At 39.4% G+C, this 23,260-nt stretch overlaps 2 protein-coding genes across 6 annotated transcripts in view; one reads left to right on the plus strand and one right to left on the minus strand.

Moving 5' to 3' along the window:
* Positions 1-6: 6 nt before the first annotated feature.
* Positions 7-3,444, minus strand: LOC5511743 (RNA demethylase ALKBH5). Its single transcript, XM_001632099.3, has 3 exons — positions 2,712-3,444; positions 2,115-2,195; positions 7-1,545 (listed from the first exon to the last, which is right to left on the minus strand). Exons 1-3 carry the CDS (start codon positions 3,395-3,397, stop codon positions 1,386-1,388), a joined length of 927 nt encoding a protein of 308 aa, XP_001632149.2. The 5' UTR covers positions 3,398-3,444; the 3' UTR covers positions 7-1,385.
* A 213-nt stretch (positions 3,445-3,657) lies between these two features.
* The window catches only part of LOC5511746, a 55,141-nt gene continuing 35,538 nt past the window's right edge, over positions 3,658-23,260 (plus strand). For 2 of the 5 annotated variants that reach the window (XM_048719391.1, XM_048719394.1), the window contains exons 1-13: positions 3,658-3,766; positions 5,392-5,650; positions 6,213-7,470; positions 7,547-7,577; positions 12,284-12,412; positions 13,549-13,890; positions 17,022-17,103; positions 17,710-17,905; positions 18,416-18,566; positions 19,107-19,535; positions 20,307-20,549; positions 22,555-22,751; positions 22,971-23,196. In XM_048719391.1, the coding sequence (XP_048575348.1) occupies positions 7,408-7,470; positions 7,547-7,577; positions 12,284-12,412; positions 13,549-13,890; positions 17,022-17,103; positions 17,710-17,905; positions 18,416-18,566; positions 19,107-19,535; positions 20,307-20,549; positions 22,555-22,751; positions 22,971-23,196 (2,089 nt within the window). In that variant the 5' untranslated portion in view covers positions 3,658-3,766; positions 5,392-5,650; positions 6,213-7,407. Of the gene's footprint in view, positions 3,767-5,381; positions 5,651-6,212; positions 7,471-7,546; positions 7,578-12,283; positions 12,413-13,548; positions 13,891-17,021; positions 17,104-17,709; positions 17,906-18,415; positions 18,567-19,106; positions 19,536-20,306; positions 20,550-22,554; positions 22,752-22,970; positions 23,197-23,260 lie in introns of all 5 variants that reach the window. The other 3 variants (XM_048719393.1, XM_048719392.1, XM_048719395.1) reach the window with 3 other exon arrangements.

Raw genomic sequence — 23,260 nt, forward strand, 5'->3', positions numbered from 1 at the left:
AAATGATCAATGAAACATGAACTTTAATATGCATTTTAGTGAACTCAATTCTTTTTTTTTTTCATGTTTCCCTACAATGTTCTACCATCTTTATTAACTATAATAACTAAACATCATTCAGAATAGATTGCCATTCCTATACAAACTTATCTGTACATACATTTTTCATACAAAAACTAACAAATAACTGTGACCAGTAACAGCAAAATATCCCAATTGATATAAGAGCATTCCATTTTCAGGCTTGGCATTCAAATTATATCAGCTTAAACATCCTTCTACTGAACAGAAAACTTTCTATAAAATCAACTCTATGTACAGCTTTCAAAAGCTTATTTTTGACAGCAGGTTGTCATAGTTGAACATATGTACAGTTGTTGACTAAAGGTTGCTGCATATATATTAGCCACCACTACAGCATCTAAGTCTGAAGCTATGTGTATATATGTACATAATGTATATAGGTCAGGTTAATTTCTTTTTGTTTATATATTTGTGATATATATATATATATATATATATATATATATATATATATATATATATATATATATATATTGTTACTTAATTAGCTTAGCAAAGTTTCTTCGCAGATGAAGAGCCACCTAGTGAATACAATGTAAATAAACCATTATTATTATTATCATTATCACCATTACTTTTATTATTCATATTATTATTATATTATTATTAAGTTATGCAGTGGCTAATATATGCAGCTAAGCGCTTCAGTGGTTTTTACCCATGCTTACATGCGTGCTTGTCGTGTAGTTGCAAAGCCGGTTGACGACAACTGTTTGTCAAACGATTTTATACTATTATCATTTTGTATGATTAAACAAGCAGGCTATATAAGTAAAGCAAGCACACACTTGATGCTTTTTGAATAGCAACAAATGTCTTATTAATGTTAGGGAATGGCCAGGTGTGAACACACAAAACTTAAAGATATGCTTACTGGTCTCAACACAAGCAAGGATTTGGGCAATAAATCATGTTGACACCTGCCCCTATTCAATACATCTTTTGGCTAGTCCTGTAGCTCAAAGAGGGAGATATATATATATATTTTTTATTTCATGTGAGCTGCCAGAATAATCATGAATAAAGGATTATAGGTGATATAATGAATTTATTTCGGCAAGTATCTCAGCATAATATAAATAGTCAAGATATGAAAATGTTCAACCATTATGGCTTCTCTTCTTTCCAAATAGAATAATTGTAATTTAAAAAAATTCTATTTATCAAGCAGTTATTAATATGCTCTGGAAATAAATGTGATACTCAGATAAACCTCATTTTAGTTCAATACTTGTGGCATCTGTACAGTATTCCATGACAATACAAGTCTCATTTAGAGTTAGGATAATAGAATCAGGAGATTATCTGTGGGGATCAGTCAACTTGCGACCCCTTTGTAGCACAATACGCTTTCTCTTTAGTGGTTTTGGTGGTTCTTCTTCCTCGTCATCTTCATAATTCTCTTCTTGTTCTTGGGTGGGTTCTTGGCTTGGAGCCAGACGTGGGGCATCTGGTAGAACCCTAACATAAGATGTAAAATGTAAAATGCTATTAACAATTTACCAAGAACTGGCAGTTATTAATAATGAAAATTCATTTGGCATTTCACCCTCACAGATACAAAAAGAATACACATACAACAAGGCCAGGAGGAAGGTATGAAATGTGCCTCAGGCATCTACAATACAACTCATAAAAGACCCTGCTTAGGTGTGAAATTGTTGGTTTTGGTGAAGGAAAAAAAAACAAGGAATAAACTCTCAGGCCAATGAAAGATACGGAAAACCCAATCAAACCCAAAGATGGAACTTAGGATGCAAAGAGAATCAGGATTTGACAAGTCCCTTACCCACAATTTGATTCTGCATTTCAGAATGCGAAACACTAGTAACACATATTTTTTCTGCTATTTAAGTGTTGGCATGTTCTTACTGTAGTATGTTCTTAAAACTTGGTAAAATCCCAGGCTGGAGGTTCTAAAAAAAGGTTCTTATAGAAAAAAGATTGTATGCATTTTTTTTTTTGGGGGGGGGGGGGGGGGTAGCTTTATTTGAGTCAGCAAATCCTGCTGTGTCTGGCCTATAACTTACCTTCTAAGAATAATAACAGCTCTTCGTGTCACCACATCTTGAGGGCGAACACAATGTGTGATCTCATCTGCAGCATAGCCACTACAACAAACAAATATCTTACAAACTGCATTTTTCAAAAGGGGTACAAATTTCCTCACATTTTATGGTAATTGTATGCAGGTCTGAAGAATGTCACAGTTTTTCAGAAGTGAAAAAATATAATGAAAAGATATTTTTAGTTATTTTTTTAGTGGTCACGGTAACAAATCCTCCATTCTGATTGGCTAATAGAGCGGTCTGGAGATTCCTATATCTGCCCTAGGTCCGAGAATTGATATTTTGCGCCTGCTACTCGCTCAAAGTATGTTTTTGCAGGCGCTAGAAAAAAAAATTATTTACGAGGCCTTCAGCCTCGGTCAGTATTTGCAAGACCTCGGTCACAGTATTTCATGATATGGACCTCCCACCCGGCAAATAACCCCTATTTATTCTTATTTTTTTAACAGGACTGAACTTTTTTTATCTGAATTTAAGCTTTTTCTTTAATTTCCAGTCACGCTGGTATGACATGGTGTGTTAGCATAAGTTGGGGTTAGATGTTAGATGATGGCTTACCTCAAGGCAGTAACACATCCTCTAGGTAATGGTAGCGATAGAATAGGATCTGTAGTACGGATGGGCTTGAAACTAAACTTGCACCCGAAACTTAGTGTACACGAACTGAAGAATGAACAAGAAACGATGGGACGATCAAAGATATGCATAGGGTCAATATGCGACACTATGCATCCACCCGGCTGATAATCATTGATAACTGCACTGTTTATAAAGTCTTTCGGTACGATGCCGGCCTTTTCCAATCGAGAAATCACAAGTTCGTAAATCCATTCCGGAATGTCATCGACGTCTCCTCGTGCGTACAATCGCTCACTTCCCGGACCTCGCTCCTCGAGTTGTTTACCGTAGGTGTATCCTTCTCCAAAGAAATACTTGACTCGGAGGGGCGCTCTGTCTACTGTACGGTCTTTATATACTCCTCTATCGGCTTCGACGACTACATCGTTGATTTTCTCTTCAATTTCTTCGCATTCGACTTTATCAAAGAGGACCCGCTGCCATATGCCTTGGTGAACTCTCTGCAGTTCTAGACCTTGTTCATAGCTTGAATGCTTTTCATATACAACCTTAGATGCACTTCGTCTACGTTTTCTGTTTTGCTGTTGTAGTTTTCTGTTGCGGTCTGTATTTTGATTGAGTTTTTCACGCAAATCAACAATTTTCCCTGCGTTTGCACCGGCCATCTTGGATTTACGCAGTTAGCCTCGTTTTAACGTTGACAATTACCAGGGAAGTAGAAGTAGGGGAGGGGGGGGGGATCTTGGTGACTTTTTATATCAATAGATAAGAAAAATTTAAAAGCAAACTCAACAGCACTGCAACTCACTACCAAAATTCTGACCCAGTTAACGTGTGTATGAAAATCATTTCTGTTGAATACTTAGTAGATGTCCTATGACCATTTTTGTGTCTTTTGTATTTGGGTGGTTGCCTGTGGTGTAGGTTCGAGAAATCGCAAAGCATGATGGGGACTGTTTGAAAAGTTCCCGCGTTCACATCTGCTCTCACCATGAATTGTATATTTGCGAACATCGCAGAAGAGAGAAAAAGAGGTCAGTTTATAACTATGATCAGTTTCGTATGACCCACGTTCGTGTTTTGCTTTAATTTTGTCGTGATATTGTGTTGGCCTAGATTAACGGCTGCCTGTAGTGTTGTTGTACTAGTCATTCGAAACCCCAAGCACTCCCATTGTCCTCTTATATAACACAGGTAACATCAACTGAAATTATCAACCCCCACGCCTATGGTCTCGGGAAAGAGTAGGCAATTTTAACGAGAATCTATCCCGAGGGGGTGATAGAATTAAGAGTTTTTGCAGGTTTTGACTCTTAGACTTGTACCCCTGTGGGAGTGGGACACAATTGTCCCCTGTGGGAGTGGGACAAACTTGTCCCCTGTGGGAGTGGGACAAACTTGTCCCCTGTGGGAGTAGGACAGACTTGCTCCCCTGCCGGAGTGGAACAAACAGAAAAAACAAACCACATTGTCTAAGATATCTTGTAGTTTTACCATTTTCACCCAGAAGAGTAGGGCTATTTGAGTGTTATTTTATCCTTAGGGGGTGGGAGCATTTTTCATCATGGCAGTGAGGGTCAGGATATCAGATGACAAATTCATTAGGAATGATATGTAGCATTGCTTGGCTTATAATTTGTTATCCTATATAACATATGTAAGATAATTTCTAATCACCCCATTGTTGTACAAAATCTTGGAAAGGCAACTTGGGCTACAAGATGTTTTGGGAATTGTCATGAGATTTCTTTTTGTTAGTGAGTAGGTTGGGGGCTGAGATCTTCACCTGGGGTATTTTATGCTGAAATTCATTGTAGACAATTTTAAGATCAACGTTTTATTTAAAAAAATCTGTTATGTAAACATAAAAACTGTTGTTTACAATTTTTTTATTCTCTGCTGTAAAGTTTGTCATGCATCACCCAATTAGCATGTAAGAATGACACAAACTTAATAAGCAGGAGGATTTTGCTGAGCTCTAATGTACACTTAAGCATGTCATTGCTTTGCTCTGGTTGGCTAGGTAAGTTTGTGTATTACATATGTAGTAAATCTCTCACATCTCAGGGCCGTAGCTAGCATGAGGTAAGTGAGGTACTCACCTTGGTGAAATTTTGATGTTCAGTGTTTCACAGTTGAAAAGTATCAGATAAAACACCCTTTTTTATTGGATTTATCATTCAATGGCTAGCTTTGCCTCAGTAAAATTTTGATTCCGGCAACAGGCCTGCATCCTATTGGGTTCTCTCATATCCCTTTTTACTTCTCAAAACTTTCAAATTATTCTTATTTCTCAAAATTAAGCCAATTTGACTGCCTTTCTGTTACAACACTGGTTTTCATCCAGAGGAAAGCCAGAGAAGTGCACAAAACGAGAATCTGATGGGCCCAGGATGGTTTTACTGATGGAACAGAAAATCCCAAAAGCAAAAAACAAATGGATGTTTTGAAAATGTGGCATCCTGATACATCGAAATCGGCTAGAAGTTTAGCTCAGTGTTAAAGATGGGGAAGGAATCCCTATTTGGACTTACTGACCTGCACCTATTATGCGATTGTTAATGATAATAATAGTAATGATGATAATGTTTCTGCTGCTAAATAAAAGTCATGATTAACTATAATTTCAATGTATTCTGATGTGTGCAGTATTTTGCAGCTACAGCGAGCAAGTGCCATCCTCGGGAACCCAGGAAGTAAAGGTCACAGGCGCAAGAACGATGCAGAACAAGGCCGGCAGAGGGGCTGGAAAGAAGAGAAAAATGTCTTCTCCTGGGACAAAAACCCAACCCATAGTTGGCCATGCTCCCTAGGTATACACATGAGTGTGTAATGTGCAGGGAACCTTTCTTCCATCAGTCATCTTCGAAATTGCCACTAATAGGAGGTCTGTCAAACTTGATTACAATTTAAGAAAGGTAGTAATTATTAAATGCTTATTTCTCCAATCTTTTTCTCTGTTTGCCATCCTCGGGCTACCCGCCAACTAGAAGTGCGCACATTCCCCTCCCCCCCCCCCCCTTGGCATCCAAAAGTGGGTCATTTCTTATTAAGGAATCTTCAAATACTATGCTTTTCCCATATGATACGACTGTGCACCACACCCCCCCCCCCCCTTAGCCAATCCTGGGTACTGCCTCACAATCCTTCTTGTTGTCTCTTTTTATACACGTTTTTTGATAAAAGCTGTACACAAAATATTAACTCCCCGATATTGGCACTAAGAAATATTGACTATTACAGACAACCCGCTATCTGGGCCGGGTTCCTAGAAAATAGGTTAACGCTAACACAGGGATAAAAGCCCTTTTTATCCAATTAAATATCAAGATAGCCGTATTATCCCTGGATTAGTGCTCGCCTGCTTTCTAGGAATCGGCCCTTGATATCGCCAATGCGTATATCCCGATAATCACTTAAAACAAAATCCCCATAAAAAAAAACTTACTAACATACTTACTATCCAATTTGTGCTTTCAGGCGAATAGAGAATTTAAGTTCTGCATCATCATACAACCCTGTATACTGGTTATTCAATATTTTCTTTTTTTGACAGCCAAACCAGTAAAACCGTGATCATGGAAAATATGTATGGAATGTTTGTTCTGACCAATCACATGCAATATTTTAAAACAGCCAACTAGAATCATGTCTCAACAAGTTGGTGTCAGAACGCAATAAACGTTACACTTACATGTTGGATGTGCACGGTTTTAAAAGTCTAGCTCCAAAGGATGTTTGTAACAAGCGTATTTTTTCGTTGCTGTTATCTCTTTCAGACAGTCCCCATGCGCACGCAATGAGTATCTTATGAAATATTTAAAGAAAATATAGCTATTAGGACTGCTACATGATTATAAGCATATTGCTTTCTCGTGTATTTTTTACGTATAAAAGCGATATATTTTTAACGAAACATCATTAATTTCAGAAAGACGTTAATATGTGTAATAAAAATTAGTGGCGAGGTGTGTTTTGTTAATGTCACCCAGTTTCGGAACATCGTCGCTTTGGTGTCAATACTTTTCATCGGGTTAAATACGACCACCTGTGTCTTTATTCAAAACATCATCGCCATTTCACTTTGCATGTGTGAATTGGTTAACTTAACGTGGTTACTTATCTTTCTTGACTAACCTGGAACCTAGATTGTATTCCTTGCCTTCAAAATAAAATGTTTTCATCAAGACAGCTAAATTTTTCTTTATAAAACTTTCAGCAACTTACGCAATTATGATATCTCTAGAAATAATTTGATGATTCTTTAAATATTATTCCGCGATATATGTTCGTTTTTTTTTCTAAAACACACAAGTATTAAGCTCAACCAAGGTATAGTTAAGGCAAAGTTCCGGTTTTGATCATTTTGTTAGGAGAAATAATAAATTATGCTTTCTAGGCTGTAAAGGCACTTTATTGGTTGTGACAGATGTTTTTTTACTCTAGGTAGACATAAAATATTAATAGTATGGATACTATGTTGGAAACGAACGAGTCTGACTTTTAAAGGGGGAGAACTTGAAAACATAAATACCGAGACTTCTTTTCTGACCGCAAATCGTGCTTAAGTAGAGTTTTAAAGGAAAATTTATAACACAGGGACCTTTCAAGGCACAAGGGAATGTAAACAAGCATATTTGAGAGTTTTAAGTCTGTTTGAAAGTACTTAATAATTATGCGTTGGAAATTGGCGACTTGGTTTGTTTTTGGAGCTACTTTTGCCTTGGTGTCTAGCGAGGTAAGATTCATTCATGAGTTTAAAAGACCAAATGTTTGAATGTTAGTGAAGTTTATTTTCTGTTGCTTCCTTTTAGGTCTGCGACAAATCGACATTCATACCGAAGGGTAAGCATTTTTTTATGTTTTCTTAAGAAAACTTATTGAGGAAGCCATGGAAGCCATAGCGATTGATTTAATTTTCTTAGATAAGAGATGCGGTTTTTTTTAGATTGAAATAACTTTTAAACTGATGACAGAGTTTGCATATTGGTGAAAAGTCTATTTCAACATCGGATATGTTTTCATTGAGATTACACGATATAAGACATTCCAAAAGAAAAAGAAAAAACCGCGCACCCTTATTTTTCTTAGAACAAATTGTTTTCACGTATAAAAAGAAAAACTTTCGATAACAGGTCTGTTAACAGTAATAATTATATTTTCGTTTTCGTCGCTCAAATGTTGCGCTGAAATTGTGATTTTAATAGAAATGTGTAATTAATGGCAGCTGAAATAGCGGTTCGCATTCCCCTAATTATTGCATTGGTTAAACTAACTCTTACTGCTTTAAAACGACTCTATGTGCGCAAAAAGACTACGATTTACTAAAACAAAATGGCTTAAAAAAGCAGCATTCCGACCAGAAAATTTTTGCTTCGAAATTGTCCATTCAGGGGGTTAGGCGTTGAATTTCTTCTGTAAATAGTTTGTTAATTTGTTATGTGGAAATTAAATTGAGAATTTTTTGCCGATTGGGTTTTAACCGAATATGTTCTTCTCTTAAAAAAAACGAATGAAAAAATGACATTGCTACACAACACGTCAAAACAACAGACTGTGAAATTTACTTGTTCTAAGAAATCCTTAAGCCATATTTTCATGTGTTAGTTATAATTTTGCATGAGAAGACATGAAATAGAATTGTCAGGCAGGCAGGTATTTCCACTTCAATCTAGATTTTGTCTATCGATAAAATACAAAATGAGATTTTTTTTAAAGCCTTATTAAGTATAACTGGTTTCATATCACGAAGATTGAATTAGCTGCTTGAAGCCTTTAACGGCTGAAAAAAAAAATAGAGAGAAAACTATTTATTGATGAATACTATCTATAACAGGTAGTACCTTACTTTAACTAATTTCAATTCATGTGTTTTTTGTTATTTTCTTCAATTCGTAAGGTATGAATAATTTTGAGCAAAACACTTGCAAAAAAGTAGAGGATGCATACGTTGTTTGATAGTCCGCCATTCTATTCGGGATAATGCGAAAGAAAATTAATATTGCACGTCTGTACATGGCTAGTTTTCCCAAAATAAGGTCTTGTTAACTTGAATTTTTGCGTAGAGGTTCCTTATGTTATGTAAACCACAATATCAAAAAGTGTTTTTTCTAATGGATTTGTCTTCGAGATCTGAGGCTTGAATTGCAATTTTCAAATGTTCAAAGTATAAATTCTTCTCGTTTTAGGGAGAAGTCGGGCTCTGATCAGAAATTAAGCCAACTTTGCTCGCTAGTATCTAAATTTCATATCTTCTAAATTTCTTTAAAATTTGGAATTTTGCTGTTGGTCAGAGGAATTCCTTGTATGCAGAATATTGAGCTATAATATATATTAAGAACTGGAAAATTTCATGCCATTTTTTTGCTCTGTCTACACATCAATCCCATTTTTTTTCTATTTTTAATTTGGATCAAGTTTTTCCCCCGAAACTAATTTGGTCAATTTCAAGTTTCTTCGAGGATTCGATCATTTGTTTTGGTTAGCTGCTGCTGGTCAGGCCTATTATCATTTTGCTTCCAGTTATATAAAGTTTGTTCTAGATAGTTCATGTAAGTGCTGAAAAGTATGGAAATGAAGGTCCTAGACCCTGTCTCAGCTAGAACGAACATCATTCGCATCCTCACTCGACATTGTTTCCCCTTTTTTCGTTATTGTAAATTTATATCTTATCCAACAAGGCCCTTTATTCAAAATCCGCACTTTTTGTTCTTCGCTTGTGCTCTCAAGTTAATGTGTGGGTGTTGGCAATTGCCTAGCAGAACATTCCTCATTCAAACCCTATTGATAATTAGCGACTTTTTTGTCAGTTTCATCGCGTGAAACAAACCCGGATGACGTCACATTTCTCAATAATTGAGAAGTGCTTTGTGCAGAATAATATCTTGACAACAGCGAAATATTTGCTTAAACCGACCCGGAATAACAGCCCTCTTTCTTCTTCACTCTTTTTTTCGGTAGCTGATAGCCTACTCTAGGTGATAACTTGGTGTTTTAAATTGAATGTGATGCGTCAGTTCGCAGCAGTCGCTAAAATCATCGTAATCAACGCCCGCGTTATGAAAAGGATATTATCCCCAGGAATAAATTGCTTTTTCCTCATATGGATAAACCCAACCTCTTTAAGTAGACTCTTATGTCACTGAGGTTGTTAAGAAAACTAAGTTTTTTTTTTTTTTTGAATTAAACTTGATGCTGGTCCTCTTTTCTTCCTAATCGACTGTCACCTGAAATTTCCGAAGCATTTCACCGCTTGTCGCCATAGGGTGGGGGGGGGGGGGGGCTCTTGGCGCAAAGTTATTTAATAAAGTTCAAAATTATTTTATACTCTGTAACTAAAAAAAATAAGCAAAAAATATTATTTCTCCCTGTCATGTCACTCAACAAAAGTTCTAGTTTCTCCGTCCATTGAAAGATTAGACGCTATGCTGTTCCTCCTCTTCTCTCCATCTTAATTTTTCTCTTAACCCAACATGCCCGTCACGAGATAACTAAATAAGTTCCTTTATTTAAAATGTCACTGCTGGCGGTTTGTAGAGTTTTTTTTTCATTTAATGCTAAGAAGTATAACACTAAAAATGCTGCTCCGACTCATTTTCTATTCTTATTGACCAATGGACCCGTAACCTTAGAGCTGCCAAAGGGACAATTTCAAGTTATTTACGAAGGCAAATATTTTTTATCAGCCCTTGGTATTCGCTAGCCTCTACATCTTTCTCGTTTGGTAATTATTTTTTTGTATCGTATTCTCTATCGCCTGTATCTATAGTGTCTTGAAACATCTTTCTCTTTAGACTCTCTCCAGTGTCGCATTTAGATTCTTTTTCTCATCCGTTTTTTTTTCTGTGTTACTATGGAAATGGTATAATTATTGTTATAATTATATATTATTGTTCCCTTCTGGTTCTTTTCGGGGGAATCAATGATCTGTTGAAACTTTAACGTCGGATTTCGGATTCTAATAATCGTGATTGCATATTAAAAAGCATTTATGATTTTCTTATTATCGATTATTTTTGTGTATCAAACTTGTCGGATTCGGATTAATGCATAACTTTGTGCGAAACGGTAGATTTACGTAACCAATGTGCGGAAAGGCGGATTCTGGGACTCCTATTCACCCCTACCCTCCCTCTAGATGTGTAAAATCCTGTGTTTGATTCTAAAGAAAGCTTCACCCAAAAAATTCTGCTTTGACGCAATTGACTTTTAACGAAAGATCGATTATCGGATTGAAAATGGGAGGTAGGAAATAGAAGAGTTTCCTATCCCACATACCTGGTCCTTTGTTTTGCTTGGGGCTTAATTGAGCATAAATTGAGTCCTGCTGGTGTTAGCTCGACTAATGGCTTGAGCCCAGACTTAAAGAAGGCCGCCGCCATTTTATGCTCCCGCTCAATGGCGAGTCACACAAAGCATCCATTTCCATCTGCTAATTCAAGCAAGTAAACAAGAAATTTCCAATCATATATCGTCAATATCATATCAGACTTCATTCGCAGATTGTTATTTTGAAGTTTTCTCGCAATAAAGCGTTGTATTTTCGACGTTAAACAAAAACAAAGGAGTAGTTGATCGACATTCTTTAATGTGTATTTGTGTGTAACTTTTCGGAAAAATAAACAATAACCTTAACCGCAGTAATAATGTTTTGAAAACTTTAAGCGGAGTATATTTTTCTCCTGAAGTGTTTTGTTATAAACACTCGTTATTGAAATATGGAAATAAAAGTTGTAAAACCTATCAAAGGAAAAACAGAAAATAGGAATGAGTCCCAAAAAAAGTGAAAAATTATAGGTATCACAGAAGCTATTTTTCAAACAGCGTACGATAATCAGAGCCAAGCTCTAAGTCCGTATAACCTTCCAAAAATGATGGATTTAATCAATTCTTTATACTTTCTTCTATCAAGTTATATTATGTTCGTATGGATAGCAAAAGACGCGTGTTCACGCGATTGAAGGAAATCTGCAATATTGAGGTATTTTTGGTCAACGTTCGGAAAAAGGGTCGTGGCATAGAGGGCCTTACACGAGTAATTTGTGATGTAGATCGATATGTCAATCAAGATACATGAAAAATGTGTGCGCGCTATACAACTCCCGTCTTCATGTTCTGAATGTCGTTGTGTAGTAACACAACGGGGAATTTATATATTCCTATCTTATATATTCCTATCTTAAATCTATCGGCAACTCACCATTATCTTTATATACTCACCTTTTCATCTTTCCATTGTAACCAATGTATGAAAGTGTCCAATTTCCATTAGCTGATTTGTAAAAGCTATTGTAACATTTTATATTTAACTTGTTAACTGAATCAATACTTTTTACACAGTTTAGAGGTTTTGTCAAAATTTGCAAAAATTTGTCAAAATTTGCATTTTGTGGATCTTCTTATACTTCATATTGATATGCAAAATCTCTGAAAATAGGTGGTTGGGGCAATGACCCTTCTAGACCCACCTATGTGTACTTGTGTAACATACGTGATATCAAAATCACTCTGGAATGTCATTTGTTATGTACTAATTTGACATTTTTTTGCAGCTCTTGTATGCCAGTTAAATATCTTCATCCATTCTAATGACACTGGTCAAGCTTCTCTTCTTGTCAATGACAAGGATTACATGGGTGTTGGAATTGGAATCTATCTTGCTGCCTTTCATCTTCCTACAGGTATCTCTTCTATCTCCAGCCCCTTCTTATATTATACCCATTGCCCACCCACCACATAAGCCCCTCCCTATATTATTCTCATCACCCACTCGCCACATAAGCCCCTCCCTATCTTATAACCAATGTCCACTCACCACATAAGCCCCTCCCTATATCATACCCATCGTCCATTCACCACATAATCCCCTCCCTATATTATACCTATTGTCCACTCACCACATAAGCCTCTCCCTATATCATACCCATCGTCCATTCACCACATAATCCCCTCCCTATATTATACCCATCGTCCACCCACCACATAAGCCCCTCCCTATATCATACCCATCGTCCATTCACCACATAATCCCCTCCCTATATTATACCCATCGTCCACCCACCACATAAGCCCCTCTCTATATTATACCCATCGTCCACTCACCACATGAGCCCCTCTCTATATTATACCCATCGTCCACCCACCACATAAGCCTCTCCCTATATTATACCCATCGTCCACTCACCACATAAGCCCCTCCCTATATCATACCCATCGTCCATTCACCACATAATCCCCTCCCTATATTATACCCATCGTCCACCCACCACATAAGCCCCTCTCTATATTATACCCATCGTCCACTCACCACATGAGCCCCTCTCTATATTATACCCATCGTCCACCCACCACATAAGCCTCTCCCTATATTATACCCATCGGCCACTCACCACATAAGCCCCTCTCTATATTATACCCATCGTCCACTCACCACATGAGCCCCTCCCTATATTATACCTATTGTCAACTCACCACATAAGCCTCTCCCTATATTATACCCATCGGCCACTCACCACATAAGCCCCTCTCTATATTATACCCATCGGCCACTCACCACATAAGCCCCTCTCTATATTATACCCATCGTCCATTCACCACATGAGCCCCTCTCTATATTATACCCATTGTCCACCCACCACATAAGCCCCTCCCTATATTATACCTATCGTCCACTCACCACATGAGCCCCTCCCTATATTATACCCATCGTCCACTCACCACATAAGCCCCTCCCTATATTATACCCATCGTCACCACATAAGCCCCTCCCTATATTATATGCAGTCTAACCTAAGGATTGTTTTTCTTTTTCTATCAGGGAATCTGATCACCTCTTCACATCACGCTGTTGACGGTGGAGGATCAGTAGCTGCCACAAGCTTCAAGGATGCTCTGCTCAACCTTCCAAACAACACCGTCGTCGTCCTTGCTGTGAAAGATTCAGGCAACGATGAAAGCTCTCTCAATGTCGCCCATGATGCGATGAGAGAAGTTGGTATAGTTAACCCTGATATCAAGCGGAAAGACGTATTTACAAGTGTCACTTGCAAGGGTTGTTATAATGCACCCTTTTGGCCGACTGAGTGCAAGAGGAGTGATAACACCGGTGACTGCTTTTCCTCTGTTTCGGTGCCCGTGAATCACACTTATGCTGTCAGCGGTATGTCACTAGATTTTGTTAATTTTCAGATTTTGTGTGAATCACACTTATGCTGCCAGCGGTATGTCAAGATTTTGTGCGCATCACATATTTACGGCACATGTGATGGAGTACGCTTTAAAGACACCTGCTTAAACAGGATACCTTGTCAAAAGTAGTATTTTTTATTTAAAAAAAGAAATCGATGACATTCTTAAATGCATAATTTGCCACAACAATTGTTAATACTTCTGCATGCATGAATCACATGGCACATGATGGGCCCCTCCCTATCTTATACCCATTGTCCACTCACTACATGAGCCCCTCCCTATATTATAGCCCCTCCCTATATTATACCCATCATCCACTCACCACATAAGCCCCTCCCTATATTATACCCATCGTACATTCACCACATGAGCCCCTCCCTATATTATACCCATCGGCTACTTGCCACAACATAAGCCCCTCCCTATATTATACCCATTGTACACTCACTACATGAGCCCCTCCCTATATTATTCCCAATGTTCCACTCACCACATTGGCCCCTCCCTATATTATACCCATTGTCTACTCACCACATGAGCTCCTCCCTATATTATACCTATTGTCAACTCACCACATAAGCCCCTCCCTATATTATACCTATTGTCCACTCACCACATAAGCCCCTCCCTATATTATACCTATTGTCCACTCACCACATAAGCCCCTCCCTATATTATACCCATTGTCCACCCACCACATAAGCCCCTCCCTATATTATATCCATCGTCCACTCACCACATGAGCCCCTCCCTATATTATACCCATTGTCCACTCACCACATAAGCCCCTCCCTATATTATACCCATCGTCCACTCACCACATAAGCCCCTCCCTATATTATACCTATTGTCCACTCACCACATAAGCCCCTCCCTATATTATACCTATTGTCAACTCACCACATAAGCTCCTCCCTATATTATACCTATTGTCCACTCACCACATAAGCCCCTCCCTATATTATACCCATTGTCCACTCACCCCATGAGCCCCTCCCTATATTATACCCATTGTCCACTCACCACATGAGCCCCTCCCTTTATTATACCCATCGGCCACTCACCACATAAGCCCCTCCCTATATTATACCCATCGTCCACTCACCACATAAGCCATTCCCTATATTATACCCATTGTCAACTCACCACATAAGCCACTCCCTATAATATACCCATCGTCCACTCACCACATGAGCCCCCCCTATATTATACCCATCGGCCACTCACCACATGAGCCCCTCCCTATATTATACCCATTGTCCACCCACCACATAAGCCCCTCCCTATATTATACCCATCGGCCACTCACTACATGAGCCCCTCCCTATATTATAGCCCCTCTATATTATACCCATCGTCCACTCACCACATAAGCCCCTCTCCTATATTATACCCATCGTCCACTCACCACATAAGCCCTTCCCTATATTATACCCATCGGCCACTCACCACATAAGCCACTCCCTATATTATACCCATTGTCCACTCACTACATGAGCCCCTCTCTATATTATACCCATCGTCCACTCACCACATGAGCTTCCCCAATATTATACCCATTGTCCACCCACCACATAAGCCCCTCTCTATATTATACCCATCGTCCACTCACCACATGAGCCCCTCCCTATATTATACCCATTGTCCACTCACCACATGAGCCCCTCCCTATATTATACCCATCGGCCACTCACCACATGAGCCCCTCCCTATATTATACCTATCGTCCACCCACCACATAAGCCCCTCCCTATATTATACCTATCGTCCACTCACCACATAAGCCCCTCCCTATATTATACCCATCGGCCACTCACCACATAAGCCCCTCCCTATATTATACCCATCGGCCACTCACCACATAAGCCCTTCCCTATATTATACCCATTGTCCACTCACTACATGAGCCCCTCCCTATATTATACCCATCGGCCACTCACCACATGAGCCCCTCCCTATATTATACCTATCGTCCACTCACCACATAAGCCCCTCCCTATATTATACCCATCGGCCACTCACCACATAAGCCCCTCCCTATATTATACCCATCGGCCACTCACCACATAAGCCCTTCCCTATATTATACCCATTGTCCACTCACTACATGAGCCCCTCCCTATATTATACCCATCGTCCATTCACCACATAAGCCCCTCCCTATATTATAGCCCCTCCCTATATTATACCCATCGTCCACTCACCAGATAAGCCCCTCCCTATATTATACCTATCGTCCACTCACCACATAAGCCCCTCCCTATATTATACCCATCGTCCACTCACCACATAAGCCCCCCCCTATATTATACCCATCGTCCACTCACCACATAAGCCCCTCCCTATATTATACCCATCGTCCACTCACCACATAAGCCCCTCCCTATATTATAGCCTCTCCCTATGTTATACCTATCGTCCACTCACCACATAAGCCCCTCCCTATATTATAACCATTGTCCACTCACCACATAAGGCATGAATTACTTGGAGAGTGGGGCACGTTACTCTTCGCTGTTGTTTTTTTAAAAACAGAATTCTGTCTACCATACGTAACCAAGGCGGTTATCTGTAAAAGAAATATACGTCTCACTGATTTTTTTTTTGTAAAATTTTTTTATGTACCTTACACTTCTCAAAGTCCGTTGTTGGGCTTTTCCTTTACAACGGATTTTTCTAGCTCGCTTCTCGCCATTTTTTACCGACTTGATGTTAGGTTGGACTGTGGGAGTATAAACATCCACTCGAAGCGCGAGGAAGATCGATGTCCCGGTTTAATCCATGGTCCTAATTTTGTTGCTTTCGGACATCATGTTTCTTGTAGCTGTTGATTTTCTTTTAACTCTAATTCTCTATTCATCACTTTGAAATTATAGAGGCAAAAATATGCAAATTAAAATCAAAACCGTGCAAGCGTAACGCGTTCTCCCACGCGCTCATTTTTGTTATCAGAACGCGCGCTCTTATTAGGGAAAATCAAAAAAGGAGACTGGGGCAAGTTTATATGTACTTAAATGTATGTATGTTTACCAATCAACCACTGCAACCTTATATGTAGTAGGAAAGTGTCAATCTCGTCACTTTTACTCTTCTCTTTAGAGTTTGTGAGAACTCCGTACGGCAATGTAGCGTCTATTCACCACGGGGCAACATGCAATGCATCCACGGAGTTTGACGTAAAGTATGTACACACAACCAATATATCTGCACCCCCCTGTCTTACTCTACCCATGCCTCCTGACGACACGCCTTACCTGACTCGCATTTTGTCTTTTCTTCGAAATTCCCTCACCGAGATAAAAAAAATTGCAAGTTTCCCCAAAATAAGGTCTGGTTAACTTAGGTAAGCTTGAATTTTTGCATACAGGTTCCTTATGTTATGTAGACCAACATATCAAAAAGTTTTTTTTCTAATGTATTCGTCTTCGAGATATGAGACTTAAAGTGCAATTTTCAAATGTTCAAAGTATGAATTCTCCTCGTTTTAGGGAGAAGTCGGGCTCTGATCAGAAATTAAGCCAACTTTGCTCGCTAATATCTAAATTCCATATCTTCTATTTCTTTAAAATTTGGAATAAAGCTTTTGGTCAGCGAAAATTTGAGCTTATATATTTAGAATTCAAAAATTTCATGCCATTTTTTTCTCAGTCTACATCACCCAACCCTCCGCCTTCAACTCTTCCTTATCTCTATTTTACTCACTTAAGCTTCCCATCTCACCCTCTACCACTTTGCGTAACTCACCCTACATAAAGTCTCTATTGACCATCATCTGCTTCCTCTTCAGCTACCCTTGCACCAAGGCCATCGATGGTAATAAAGACAGTGAATGGAGATCCAAAGGCCAGGGCGTAGGCGCCAGCATCAACATCGAGTTGCGTGGCACGTATCTCGTGAACATGGTGCGAATATATCAGCGCATCGAAAGTGCCAGCCAGTCACAGGACGTGCGCATCGAGTTCAGCGATTGCTCCGTAATTTCGGTAAGGCCTCTTAGCGCGACGCGCGCGCTACCGTGACCACCTTGAAAGTCTTTTGAGCCACTAAGGAAGTGAGCCACTCAGGATGCGAGAACGTGCTTTCTGATTGGCATTAGCGTTAGTAGGCAACCAGCACGACAAAGATATGCTTCAATGTAGATTGGAGTATGGCAGAATTGCCCTAGTTATGAAGTTTGAAGAATAAAAACGCAGGATGATTCCGCACTTCCGCACATGGAGTATTTAGATCATCTTATTTTGAACGTAAATTGTCAAGCACTGGCGTCCTAACTATATGTGTTTGCTAGTTTATTCATTTATCTGTCGTTTGCCCATTAGTCTTGGGTATCATTAAATTAGCCAACTAATGTTGCACCAAACCGAAATACATATACAGATAAATACCATTTGTTTTTCCATCAGATATGTATTTCATATATGTATTTCTGGTTGAAGCAACATTTTTGTTAACGACTGTTCATACATTTATACATTTTAAAAATTTATTTTCAGGTGAAGCTGGAGAATAATTTGCAGGACTTCAATGAATTCCACTTCTCATCTCGTCTTACTAGCTGGGTCAAACTTCTCGTCTCATCAGTGTATACCACACAGGACAACGGATTCAAAGAAATTGAGTTTCTTTACTATCCCTACGACACAGGTAACCACATCACGACCCCTTTATGTAGCAATACGCATGCCTTTGTTGTCCAAGGGTTGCAAGAAAGATTAAGAAATCAGCTGAATTTCTCCTGGAAAACTACCTGATGACCATACCCATATCCTACTGGTCTAAAAGGCTCGTGAAGATCCATCTCATAATAGTCTTCTACTTGCATATTTGAGCAGAGAAGAATGTAGTGTTTCCCTTTTCGTTGCTTCCTTCTTTTATTTCTCGTATTCTATTATTTCATTACGTTATTCCCGCAAGACGTCATCAAAGATAGAGTTCCATAAGCAAAATATATAAGCTCGAGATAATTATTAGAATCACAAAAATAACTAAAAATTTAATTTTCTCTAAGACACTAGACCGACAATGAATAGACTGGGAAGGTGTTGAAGAAAAGAATTTTCAGATTTCGTTTTAGTATCATTTCAACAAGCCTTCATTTTTTGGTGTAAAAAATTACTTTCGAGCAGATCGCAGTTATTGTCTGTGTGTACAAAACTGTATTTCCTTTATTGATTGTTTGAGCAGGTCTCGCTTGTGAGCGTACAGTTGTTGGAAATGGTGTCACCTCACACGCCATACGCATCTTGGGCGGCGCATTCCCACTCGCCATCAAGTCGTCAAACGTGAAATTTATACTCGCTAAAGAAAGTCGTGTAGATGGGCCTCGCCTTGAGCTTGAAATAGACTCCACTTCAAACAACGTGACAACACTAAGAATATCATCAGCAGATGGTAGCGAAACCACCCTGTTCGCGTCTTTGCCACCAGGGGAGTCAATCTTGAGTTCCACTGGAATGGTGTTCGCCTGGTTTGATGCTGGCGACGGTTATTTTGCATTTGGTATTGGCGAAGAGACCAAGCTTTTCTTTCCTTACAAGCAAGAGTTTGACTTAAACTACATCTTTTTTAAGTCCCTGGTTGGTGAGACTGTGGTGGATGTTTGCCATAGAAAAGGTAAGGAATTTTGGCGAGATGTCGTGTGTCCAACTTTAGTTTAAAGAAGGCGAATCACGCCGCCGTTTTATGCTCCCGCTCAATGGCAAGTCACTATAAAAATTCCATTTCCATCTGCTAATTCAAGCGAGTAAACTAAGATATTTTCAACCAAATATCTTCAATAACATATCAGACTACGTTCGTAGATTGTTCTTTTAAAGTCTACTTGCAAATAAAGCTCTGTGTTTTCAATGATAAACAATAACAGAAGGACTGGGTGATCGACATTCTTTAAAGTCCGTTTTTCATACTTTTGTGTTGCTTGGCTTCTAAGGCTATGAAACTCCATGCAAAGTCCATTCTACATTAAAATCCATTCTACATTAAAAACGCAATTTAATACTTTGGGTACCAAAATACTGGAGGGAAAATAGTTTAATGAGTGGTTTAGATATTTAAAAAGAAAACAAAACTAAACGCCATGCGAATAAATGCCATTTATTAATGTACAATGTAGAACCACCATCTTTTATCATCTTTATTTAGTATTTGAATATTCACGACAGAAACAAAACAGTATTGTCCCGTAAGTCGGATCTACGGACTTTGATTATAGACCGTATTTTTTGGGTCAGTACGCAGCTCTTACAAGCTGCAATTCGATTGGGCAAATGAACAATATCCGCACCCCGACACAAGAACGAGAAGAATAGAGACAAAAGAACTCATTTGTAGAACAAAGAAAATAGGAGACAAAGCAGCTACGTACTTACTCTATTTTTTTTCCAGTACTCGTTTGCGAGGACGCCGCTCTGTGTATGCCTTTACGCACGCTCAGCGGATCGTTCGTGTTCGACTCCGTGTCAGCAGCTCAAGGGCGTGTCCACGGGGCGGCGGCCACAACGACGGTCGGCCCGTACACCGCCCTTTCACTGGACGGGTCCAGTACCTTCGTGGATGGCATTCAAATCGAGGACAGGGACGACGCAGCTTGTTTCAGTAATCCGGAGATGTGTTTGGAGGGACTGTCAGGTAAAAAAAATATATATGCAAATACCGTTATTAGTATGTCGATATACACCTATTTAAATTAAGGTTGTCAGCGGAAACAGCGCATGGCAATTTCCAAATGGTGCTTAAAGTACCGAAAGGTGCTTAAAGTTAGTATTTGTGTTTTGTTAAAAGGAAGGTGGTTAATAAAATCAAGCGATGTCAGAACCATATATTAAAAATGGAAAGTCGTATGTTTTATCTAAATTTGGAACAAATATTTAGGGATCCATGGCTCCTTTCGGTCGTAGAACTGCCATTCGTCAATCGCCATTTGCCGTTTGCACTGACTACGTTTTTTTTTTTTATGTGTGTGTTCCTACCCGGTAATGTATTGTAAGCACAGAACATCTGGCTTAAAGATAAGCTCGGTTTCCAGCCCTTTGGTTCCGGTGCGCCCGCGATCCTCTCCCATTCCACGGCTAGGCGCTTTGTCTGGATTAGCCAATCAGAAACTTACCACTCAAAAGTCCGTCGGTAAATACATAAGCACGGACATGGTGCCTCGACCGGGCGCCCAGCCGTCAGTGGAGGAGAGCGCGACGAAACCACGGCTGGAAACCGAGCCTTGCTTGGGGTTCACAGTCCCAAATATAGAAAAAAAGAATCCCAAGTTGAACTGACCTGAGTAAGAACCCTGGTTAATGACGAAGTCCGTACCACTGAGCTATCGCTCCATGATTGGCAAACAGTTTAATAGGGGAATAGCGCTAAGAGATCACGTGACTGTTAGGGTGGCAAACTAGCTCGCGCTCAGCCTTTTAGAGGCAAAATTACAGCAACAAAAACAACTTATTCAGCGCTTTCGAAAAAAAGCCAGAATTCTCTTTTTTTTTTAGAAAGGGTTTAGTTGCATTTAAAGATTTTATTTTTTCTTCGTTCTCTGTTGTGACGGGCGCAGTCACTTCTGATTGTTTTTGTTTGATTATTTTATTTTGAATTTGCCACCCAGAAAGGCCACGTGACCTCTTAGCGCAAGTCCCCTATTGTCACTAGAAACAATGCTCGAAAGCAGGTGATGTTCAGACGTAGGAGACTGTCAATGCATAGATAAGTTGATCGCATTCTTATTGGCTTTCTGAAACTGCTAAGGTGACACATTGTAGCTTACGACGTTTCAACCTTTTCTAAATGAGGGTGGCGACTATGCTTTCGAAGAGTTACAGATTTTCGTAGGGCTTCGTAGGGTTTTGTAGATCTTCGTAGGGTTTCCTCGATCTTCGTAGGGTTTCGTAGATATTCGTAAGGCTTCGTATATCTTCGTAGGGTTTCGTAGATCTTCGTAGGGTTTCTCAGATATTCGTAGCGTTTCGTAGATCTTCGTAGGGTTTCGTGAATCTACGTAGGGCTTCGTAGATCTTCATAGGGCTTTGTAGATTTTCGTAGGGTTTCGTAGATCTTCGTAGTGTTTTACAGATCTTCGTAGGGTTTTGTAGATCTTCGTAGGGTTCCGTAGATTTTCGAAGGGTTTTGTAGATCTTTGCAGGGTTTCATAGATCTTCGTAGGGTTCTGTAGATCTTCGTAGGGTCTCATAGATCTTCGTAGGGCTTCGTAGGGTTTTGTAGATCCTCGCAGGGCTTCGTAGATCTGCGTAGTGTTTCGTAGATCTTCGTAGGGTATCGTGGATCTTCGTAGGGCTTGGTAGATCTTCATAGGGTTTCGTAGATCTGCGTAGGGTTTCGTAGATTTTCGTAGGGTTTTGTAGATCTTCGTGGGGTTTCGTAGATCTTCGTAGGGCTTTGTAGATCTTCGTAGGGTCTTTTATACCTTCGTAGGGTTTTGTAGATCTACGTAGGGTTTCGTAGATCTTTGTAGGGTTTTGAAGATCTTCGTAGGGTTTCGTAGATCTTACTTGGGCTCCGTTGAAATTTAATGGGCGCCCTGAGTTTTTTTTTTTCGGAAAAAGTTTTGCAGGTATATTCTGCTCCTCGCACTTCATAGTCTTCGAAAATAATCAAAATCTGTCTTTTTATTCGTCTTTTTCAGGTAGCGTTTTCCTGAACTTTCTGGCTACCGGAGAGGGGTACTACCTCTCCACAGGCAGTCCGGAAAACGACACTGGAATCTATATTTACTCGGTGACTAACTCGACGCTCCGAGTTGACGTTCGGACTAGCAATTGGCTCTGGCGGGTGGAGGCGAATGTTAATCACGGCTTGATTATCCTCGGCTTCAGTTGGGAGGTGTGCGATCACTGCATACTTGAGTTCACAAAGACACTACGTTTTGATTAATACTCTGAATAATTTAATTTCTTTGAGCCATAAATGCCTTAAAAAGTGATCTGTAGGTCTGATTTAATAAGCTATTATCGTATCCATATGTAAATTTGCGCCGTAATTTTTATCATCATCTTCGTTGTTATTATTACTATAATTATTATTTTTTATATTACTACACAGGAATCTGAAGGTCTAACCGTTGTGAACACGGTTAACTCCGCATCAACGGTCTACAAGGACACAAACGGCGCTGCTATGACGTATGTAGAGGACACTTATTCGACCATCATCCTCGGTCGACCACACAACGTCACTTCCAAATATGGAAAGGGCTCCCTGGGCGAGGTCTGGTTGTTTTCGCACGCTCAGACGGAGATGATGTTGAAGAACATTTGGAAGGGATCTGGTATGTCAATTATAGGGTTACACACCTATGTCACTAAACGTTGTCTGCAAACGGCGAATGGCAG

The sequence above is a fragment of the Nematostella vectensis genome, chromosome 12, assembly GCF_932526225.1.
Source record: "Nematostella vectensis chromosome 12, jaNemVect1.1, whole genome shotgun sequence".
Classification (NCBI taxonomy): domain Eukaryota; kingdom Metazoa; phylum Cnidaria; class Anthozoa; order Actiniaria; family Edwardsiidae; genus Nematostella; species Nematostella vectensis.

Bases quoted from the DNA above. Each gene is read 5' to 3' on its own strand.
- LOC5511743 (XM_001632099.3), bottom strand. From the start codon at position 3,397: ATGGCCGGTGCAAACGCAGGGAAAATTGTTGATTTGCGTGAAAAACTC. The intron at 2,196-2,711 runs GTAAGCCATCAT...TGTTTGTTGTAG, and splicing joins GGATGTGTTACTGCCTTGAG to TGGCTATGCTGCAGATGAGA. The intron at 1,546-2,114 runs GTAAGTTATAGG...ATCTTATGTTAG, and splicing joins GCTGTTATTATTCTTAGAAG to GGTTCTACCAGATGCCCCAC.